The sequence below is a fragment of the Mus pahari genome, chromosome 9 (genome assembly GCF_900095145.1).
Source record: "Mus pahari chromosome 9, PAHARI_EIJ_v1.1, whole genome shotgun sequence".
NCBI lineage: Eukaryota > Metazoa > Chordata > Mammalia > Rodentia > Muridae > Mus > Mus pahari.
In genome coordinates, this window is record NC_034598.1 from 86,189,469 (window position 1) to 86,198,738 (window position 9,270).

The window sequence follows — 9,270 nt, forward strand, 5'->3', positions numbered from 1 at the left end:
TGGGCACACTGTGACTGATAGGCACACTAGATGACACACTGTGGCTGATGGGCACACTGTGGCTGATGGGCACACTGTGGCTGATAGGCACACTGTGTAGCTGATGAGCACACTGTAGCTGAAGAGCTCACTGTAGCTGACGATTGTGAGCCATCATGTGGTTGATGGGAATTGAGCTCCAGCCCTGCTTGCTCCAGCCCAAAGATTTATTTATTATATATAAATACTCTGTAGCTGTAAAAGGATGTCAGATCTCATTATGGATGGTTGTGAGCCACCATGTAGTTGCTGGGATTTGAACTCAGGACCTTCGGAAGAGCAGTCAGTGCTCTTAATAGCTGGGCCATCTCTCCAGCCTGCAGCCAGTGTTCTTAACTTCTGAGTCATCTCCCCTTTTCTTGAGTTGTAGCCCTTTCCTTCTTGTGATGTAACCCAGGCTGTCCTGAAACGTACAGTGGTCCTCCTGCCTCTTCTGAGTACTGTGTAAGAATGATACTAAGTGTGATACTACAATTACAATCTTTTGAAGGAGTCAGTTCTCTCTCTACCATGTAAGTTTGGGGATTGAACGTAGCTCATCAGATTTGAACTTGAGTGTCTTGACTTGTCTCAAGTCTCCTTTAAACTCCCTCTTGAGTGAACTGTGAGAACTAAAGTTTAGGCTGGTCACACCATGTGGGGGCTGGGGCTCCACATCTTTTTTTGTTTGTTTGTTTTGTTTTTGTTTGGTTTTTTTTTCCAGACAGGGTTTCTCTGTGTAGCCCTGGCTGTCCTGGAACTCACTTTGTAGACCAGGCTGGTCTCAAACTCAGAAATCCGCCTGCCTCTGCCTCCAGAGTGGGGGCTCCACGTCTTAAAGGAAGGGTTACAATCAAGTGCTTATGTGGTTTATTGTGGGGAGCCTGATTTCAAGGGCTCATAGGCAGGCTGTTGAGAAGTCCATAGTCTAGAGTGTGAAGTCCAAAACTGGGAGAGAAGATATAAGTGAGAAAAGAGGGGAGATTAAAAGATACATGCCGGTTAGAGGTTTCTGGATGGGGTTAGCAGCTCAGAGGAGTGAGTGGAGTGTGGAGGGGAGAATGTTGGGGGATTGAGTGCTGAGCCTTGAGTGATTCTAATGCCCCAGAGAGTGCTAACTATTACATGTCCTTTCAAAATAATAGCCCCTGCTGTCTTACTTGGTCACATCAAGAAATAGAATTATGTAGGCACTGTGTCTTTTAAAAAAAATCCCCTTTGTAGCACTTCCTTAAAAATAGCTATTTAATGCAACTCTGCCAGGGTGTTGTTGATAGCGTCCTTGACATTTCAGTACAGATATTGCAACTTTGTCTTCCTGGTAAGTGTTCAGTTTATGTCTTCCCTGAACCTTTGTCTTAAGTGTTCCATTTTCTCCTTCGGATGGATGTTTCTTGGGCTATTGTCTTATTGTCTGTTCAGCTGCGAGAAATAGTAAGCCATTGATAAGCTAAAGCTGAATCATCAGTTGATATACTACTTGGAATGGAAAGGCAGGCTTGAGGCTGTAGAAGCTGTGGGTCTTTACAACACAAACTCTAATTAAACTGATTAAGTTCCTTTATTTACAGTTCATAGAAACCTTGTTTGCGGGAGCTAGTAAAAAGAGTCTGCTTCTGCTCATACTCTATCTAGGCACTGTTAAAGATTGAGTTCAAAATACAATAACCTTCAGCATTACCGGGTGAAGTTATAGTTTAAAAGTCATGAATGACTTTTTAAAACTACCTAACACTGATAGTATTCATTTGATGGGTGGATTAGTGCAGGACAACAATCTCAGCATTTGGGAGGCTGATACAGGAAGATTGTAAAGTTTATGACCAGTCTGGACTACAGAATGAGTGTGTGATCTTAGACAGGGCAACATAGTCATTGTCTGAAAAGAGCAAAGAAAGAGATCACCCCCCCCCCCCAATGAATCGGGAACATAGCCTAAACTGTGATTTATGAATGTTCTTATGTTTTCTTTTAAGCGATCTAGTGCAAAGATGATGTATTATGATCTCACTGTATTAATCAGTATTAAATGCTGAATATTAAGTAATATTAAAGTGTGTCAGCTAGGATTACAGGATAAGAACTTGAGCCTATGTTTAATGATGAAGTAATCTGTGTTAAAGTCCCACATTTTCTTATGTGGCTTTTCTTTGTTACACCATTCAGCAAGTCACATGAGGATGGAGAACTTAAGGTCATCTATGACAACTGGTGTCTTAGAGAAAATACAAATCTCTAGAAGGGATAATAGCGTGAATCTTTCTTTCTTGAGAAAAAGGAAAAAGTCACACACAGCCTCTAACCCACAGAAACCCTATGGGCTCAGCCTTCCAGTGTTTACTAGAATTCTACACCACCATGCCTCGTTTGTAAAATAAGTCATTGGAATTCTTAAATATGTTCCAGTTATTTCTGTGTCATTGGTTACGCAGCAACAGAGATTAACATCAGCTGTCTTCACATTTAAGAAGTTAGAGGAGCGGAGTCAATGGCTCTGCAGGTAAATGTGCTTCTGCAGTAAGCATGAGGACCAGAGTTTAAATATCCAGAACTCAAACTAGTTAGGTTTTTGCTGCCTGAGTACAAATTAGAGTAATCTGGGAAGAAGAAACTTAATTGAGGAAATGCCTTAATTAAGCTGGCTTATGGGTATGCCTGGAGATCTTTTTTACTAATTGATGATTTATGTGAGAGGGGTTTTGACCACTGCAGGTGATGCTACACACCTCGGCAGGTGGTCCTGAGTTAGGAAAGCAAGCAAGGAAGCTAAGCAAGTACATCCTCTGTGGTGTCTGTCCTGACAACCCTGGATGATGTCCTAGGAAGGTTAGATGAAACAAAGTCTTGTCTCTCAAGTTGCCTTGGTCAGGGTGTTTTATAGAGACCAAACGAGTACAGCTAGTCAGGGTGTGGTAGCCTCCTTGAGACATGAGACAGGCGGCACCAGCTAGTTAACTAGACCCAATCAGCAAGCTCTGGGGCTCATGCGAGAGATCCTGCTTCCTTATGTAAGGAAGAGAGAAGCAGAGGAAGACACTGGGCATCAACTTCTGCTCTCTCTATGCACAAGCATGCAAGAGCAGCTACATGTGCTCTCTCTCTCTCTCTCTCTCTCTCTCTCTCTCTCTCTCTCTCTCTCTCACACACACACACACACACACACACACATACTGATAGAAAAATGAAATATATATTCAGATGGTGGTGGCATCTTGCATTCATAACATTTTCAAACAAACCCCCCCCAAAAAAACAAAAACCAAAACATTTCCCGGGCCAGATGTTCATTTAGAATCAAATTAAAAATTATTTTTCTTTTGAGGCCATATCGGTAATCCCAGCACCCAAGAGGCAGGAGGATTGGTCATTCTGGGTTATAGGCTGAGACCTTGTCTTGGAAAACAAAAACAAAAACAAAAACAAAAACAAAAACAAAAACAAAAACAAAACAAAAGGCAAATAATAAATGTTAACCTATTTGGAACTGTTTTATTTAATTGGTCTTTCTCTCCTTCCTGCCTTCCCCAGAGCCTTGTGCAAGCCAGTGTGCACGCACTTACTAGCTGCCGTTTCCGCAACCCAAGACTCTTCAATTCATGAATAATGGTCAGTCGGCATTTTTTTTTTAAATCTTAATTTTTGAAACGAATGTCTTTTCTTTTGGGGGCAGGGTCAATGTATCACATGTTGGCCCTGTACTTGCCTTGTTGCCAGGACCGAACTTGACCAAACACAGATCATTCTGCCTCTGCTTGGGTTACAAGATACATGCTATCAGGCTCCTGTTTATGCAGTGCTGGGGGATTGAACCCATAATTGATCTACAAAGTGAGTTCCAGGACAGCCAGGGCTATACAGAGAAACCCTGTCTCAAAAAAAAATAAAAATAAAAATAAAAATAAGAAAAATAAAATAAATAAAAATATGCCATATAAAAAAAAAAGTTTATACTATATAAAATTAATATGATTTTTATAGACTAAAAGATCAATACTTAAAAACCAAACTAGGAAAATGGCTCTCACATTTGACAACCCCTGAGCCACTTTTGATTGTCATGACTATAGCTATGGATATAGCTATAGCTTCTTCTTGGGAGAGCCCATGAAAACTGGTGAGCATTGTAGGGAAAAGCAGGGCATCCTGCAATGGCAACTCAGCCAGTCTACGATGTCCATGGTGCTGAATTTGAAACTCTCCTAACAATCATCTCAGAATGCCTGCATTTGCCATTTGTTTCCACAGACTTGTCCTGTTGAACAAGACAGTCTGGGGCAAGCATTTGAAGACGCCTTTGAAGTATTGATCAAACAACAACCAACTGGAGAAATTCAATACCCCCCAGGTAACAATAAGTCATTTACTCTCATCTCCTGGCACACATGTGACAAATATATGTACACATACATATGTAAAAGTAATAGGAAGCCCACTAAACTCGAAAAGCCAGGGAAGGGTGGTTTTCCCCTGGCTTCTGGGCTAGCCAACATACCTTTATTGATGATTTCTAGGCCAGTGAGACCCTATCTCAGAAAGGATGGTGGATATCTGGAAGTTGACTTAGGCTCACACATATGTGTACTCACACATGTAAGCCTGCGTGTAGTATACACACATGCAGGCCAAACACCCATATCCATAAAATAACTGTAAAAGGTACTGAGACAAAGGGGTCGTTACTTGAGACCAGCCTGAGATACATAGCTAGACTGTGTCTCAATCAGACAGAGTAAACATAAAGTCTGCCTACAGAATTACTCATATCATCCTGACTTTCCAGGAATATCTAAAACAATATGTGTGTGTGTGTGTGTGTGTGTGTGTGTGTGTATGTGTATATATGTATATTATCTGTGCCATAATTGTGGAGGTCAGAGGATAATATTGGGTGTCATTCTTGCCTCCCATTGTGTTTGGATGAGATTCTCAGAACAGTTGCATCTACCAGGCTAGCTGACCCAAGAACTTCTGGAGGTCTCCTAACTCTACCCCCTATCTTGCCACAGAAAGAGGGATACAGACATGTTTGCACTTTACCTGGGTTGTGGGGTTCTGAACTCATCCTTATACTTCTGTGGCAAGTGCTTCCCCAGTGTATCATCTCCCCAGCCCAGAAAAAACAAACAAACAAAAACAAACAAACAAACACTTTTGTTATATATTTCAGGCCTTCCACTCACCCAAGACTTAGTCTGCATGGAAAGATTTTTATCCATAACTCATTCTACAGATTATAACTTCTATTCTACAGATTCTTTGATCTTGATGAAATGCAATATATTGTCTACTGAGTTTTATAGACAGTATTTCAAGGAGCTCCAGACTGACACTTTGGTTCTATGGGTACATGGAATATTTTTTCCGTAGAGGGGATGGGTTATGAAGAACAGTGTCCATAATACAAAATTCCTGTGATAAATGTCATGGTAGAAATACAAAGTGGTAAGAAATCTTAAAAGGCTAGTCAATAGAATAGATGACACCTTGGGTTGCTTACAGATGTGTTTATATATAAACGCATGTGTGCCTGTAAACTTACCAAATGTCTTTCTGTTCTGTTTTTACTTAGAACATAGAAATTACATGGCTATCATTAACCCTCATCCTCACCTCAGAGGCAACGCTAACTACTATGGAATGTTACCCACAGAGAACCCCCTCTATGACTGGAGAGCTGTAACAGTGAGTAGCTTTTACCTAGATCAACCGCGCTGCATGGGAAGACCCATAACAGCCATGCTTTACTGTGGAGTGAGTGAGTTTATTAAGTTTAGAGCAAACAGGAGTAAAAGAAGGAGATAGCAGCAGAGAGAGGAAGTGGGAAAGGTCTGAACAATGTGCATCACCCGGAGCCCCTGACAGAGGGCCCCGAACAAGCACAACGTTCTCCTGGGTGAGACGTCCAAGGAGTCCTTCCCACTATAGGCATTATTTTTGTTTTGAGACAGAGTTTCTTTATGTAGCCCTGGCTGTCCCAGAACTAACTCTGTAAACCAGGCCAGCCTCAACTTTCAGATCCACCTACCTGTGCCTCCTGAGTGTTGGGATTAAAGGCACCACCACCCAGCTACAAACCATTTCTTTAGAGAAGGGATTTGGGGTGCAACTGTGACCTCTTTCTTTTCGGGTTGCCAGGTAAACTATGGGCTTTTTGGTCCATTGAATCTGGCAATCCTGTTTACCTTCATAACTCTTTAGGCTCCTTCTGCAAGAGTTGTGAGCTGCCATCCCTGATTCTCACCAGATTCTCTTTCTCACTGAGCATCTTTAGAAGAATAACTACCGCTACCTTTTATCCCAGCACTCCAGAAGCAAGAAGAGGCAGGCAGATCTCTAAGTTTGAGGCCAGCATGGTCTACAGAATGAATTTCAGGACAACCAAACCAAAACGAAGGAAGAACAATCACCTATCTTTCACAAGGGAAAGAAGCCAAACTTGAGCCTCCACCCCCTGACCTTCTCTTGGTCTGATGCTCATCCTGGAATGCTATCTGACTTTAGCACTTTTGAGAATGTAGCATTGGTCTTCAGTCACTGATTGGGGGGCCAAAGGACCAAATTCCCACTTAACACATCGCTGTCTTGTACATAGAACGGTTCTACAGACCTGTATTTGGAAGGAGGCTTCCATCAATCCGTACAGAACGTAGCTGAAAGCCAGCTGGTGCAAGCCCCCTTCTTCCAGCAAAGGGGAGGAAGAGGTATGTTGCTATGATACTCTTGGCATGGGCTCAAAGGGATGTCACATGTGTTTCTAGGTTTTTTTCCTTTTTCATTATGTAGCTCAGGCTGGCCCGGAACTCTGTGTAGACCAAGCTGTCTTCAAACCTGTGATCCTGCCTCAGCATCCTGAGTGCTGAGATTCCAGGCATATAGTGCCATGCCAGATGGAATAAAGACTATTCAGAATACATTTGTACATATTAGCCTGTAGCTGAGCATTGCAGTACATGCTTATAGGTCCAGCACTGAGGCAGAAGGATCACGAGTTTGAAGCAAACCTGGGCTACATGCTAGACTTTATCCCAAGAAAAATCTGTTAAAACAATGAGTTGAACCACTTCAAGGGTGTTTAGTAGACCATAGGCAACCTACTAACACTCTTGAAGAAAGTCTCTCTCTCTCTCTCTCTCTCTCTCTCTCTCTCTCTCTCTCTCTCTCTCTCTCTCNTCTCTCTCTCTCTCTCTCTCTCTCTCTCTCTCTCTCTCTCTCACACACACACACACACACATACCACCCTGGCAGCCAGTAGCCTCATGGGTCTCTATCCATGCTAGAGTGTAAGCAGACTCATTTCTTGTTGTGAGTTGATAGTACAACACGTTCAGAAGTCAATAGACAGAAGATGTTAACTCAAATCCAAGTTATACGAGCAGATTTGGGGGTGGTGGGGTATACCAGCAGTTTGGGAATAAACTATGCTAATTTCTCAAAGGGAAAATAGACCTAGAAAGGAGCGTGCTTAAGCTAATTCTGATATCATGAAGTGACTGTCACTTTAATTTCCTGGGTTTCCCTTCCTAGTCATTTTCCAGACACCAATGATTACATGATGAAAGACATTGACATTAGCACCCAATTTCATAACTGAAATGGACAATGTTGCTTATGAACAATGGCATGAAAACTTTTTGGGCTTTTCCACTCCAGGGCATTTTATGACTCCTCCAGAGCTAGCCACTCAGAATCTAAGCCATGACTACCAATTCCTTTCATACTACTTTTAGGGCTGAAGACATGACAGCATTATATAGCATTAGATCTGGAGTTAAAGACAGTGATGAGCTGCTTTGTGGGTGCTGGGAATGGAACCTAAGTCTTTTCTGTTCCGAAAGCACAGCAAGGGTCAGCTAAGCCAACCCTCCAGTTTCATGATGTGAACTATGGTCGAACTTTAATTGATGACTGCCTGCCTTCAAATGGATCTCCAGATGAGGAAATCCAGGCTTCCTTCTTTCCCCCAGAGAACAGTAAATAATAATAATAATAATAATAATTTCTATATCATTTAGCTCCAATGTAGACTGTTCTTAAGTCAGCGAGTGAGAAGAAGCAGGCTCATTGTAGCTTTCCATTTCTGGGGTTCAGGAAACCCTTCCAGGGGATCTTCCAGGAAATCCACAAAGGAGTTGACGTCTCTTTTTCTCACCACCATTGCAGGCAGGAGGAAGCTTCGGCTATTTGAATACCTTTTCGAATCCCTGTGCAATTCAGAGATGGTGTCTTGTATTCAGTGGGTCGACAAAGCCAGAGGCGTCTTTCAGTTCATATCAAAAAACAAAGAAGCACTCGCTGAACTCTGGGGAAAGAGAAAAGGCAACCGGAAACCCATGACTTACCAGAAGATGGCCAGAGCCCTGAGGAATTATGCCAGAACTGGGGAGATCATAAAAATCCGGAGAAAGCTGACCTACCAGTTCAGCGAGGCTGTTCTCCAAAGACTTGCTCCAGCTCACTATCTGGGAAAAGACCCTTTCTATCCTCAGTATGGCCAGCCTGATCAGGGCTACCTCAGTTTAAACCACTGGAATGCAAATCACTATGCTCACGCCAGTTACCAGAGCTGACCCCAGCTTCTTGCCTTGCTAGTGTCTGTCAGAGAAGCGAAGCTTTAGAACGTCTCCAAAGCATTTTTCAGATTCCACACCAAGAAGGCAAAAACATGCAGAAAGGACTCTGTACAGAACATGTTTGAACTTTTCTTGTTCTGATAACCTTCCAGGCAGTGTTTACATATTGGTGTTAAAGGGAACCTAGATGTTTCAGAAGGGTACTTAAAATTCCTGCAGACACTTGGCTAATTCTAATAAACAGGCTTAGTGTCCATGGATTGGGTATCCAAGAACATCCTGGAACCAGAATGTCTTTTCAGAAAAATGTGGGGGAGACCAGCACAGGCCCAGTTAGTAATTTTATAAATTGAAATAAACAATTGCATTTGAAGCAACTGAAAGCATTGGTAGACTGTCTCTTGCTATGCAAACACTTTATGTCTAGACTATGTCAGCACTCACAATGATTTTGTGGATGCTTGCTTGCCCTGAGAAGGTTTGCCAAGTAGCCTAGACTGTCCTTGAGTTGATGAAATAACAGGCATGTGCCACCATACCAGGTTTACACTGATTCACGATGAAGCACTTTCTTTTTTTTTTTTTTAAAGATTTATTTATTATATGTAAGTGCACTGTAGCTGTTTTCAGACACTCCAGAAGAGGGCATCAGATCTTGTTACAGATGGTTGTGAGCCACCAT

The 9,270-nt window shown here is 42.3% G+C and overlaps 1 protein-coding gene across 1 annotated transcript; it reads left to right on the plus strand.

Annotated features, from left to right (window-relative positions):
- Window positions 1-3,614: 3,614 nt before the first annotated feature.
- Spic (Spi-C transcription factor) lies at window positions 3,615-8,585 on the plus strand. The gene is made up of 4 exons (XM_021205823.1): window positions 3,615-3,624; window positions 5,588-5,700; window positions 6,611-6,719; window positions 8,179-8,585. Exons 1-4 carry the CDS (start codon window positions 3,615-3,617, stop codon window positions 8,583-8,585), a joined length of 639 nt encoding a protein of 212 aa, XP_021061482.1.
- Window positions 8,586-9,270: the final 685 nt, after the last annotated feature.

Excerpts from the sequence above, each read along its gene's own strand:
- Spic (XM_021205823.1), top strand. Across the intron at positions 5,701-6,610 it reads ATGACTGGAGAGCTGTAACA|AACGGTTCTACAGACCTGTA; the intron begins GTGAGTAGCTTT and ends TCTTGTACATAG. Across the intron at positions 6,720-8,178 it reads CCAGCAAAGGGGAGGAAGAG|GCAGGAGGAAGCTTCGGCTA; the intron begins GTATGTTGCTAT and ends CCACCATTGCAG.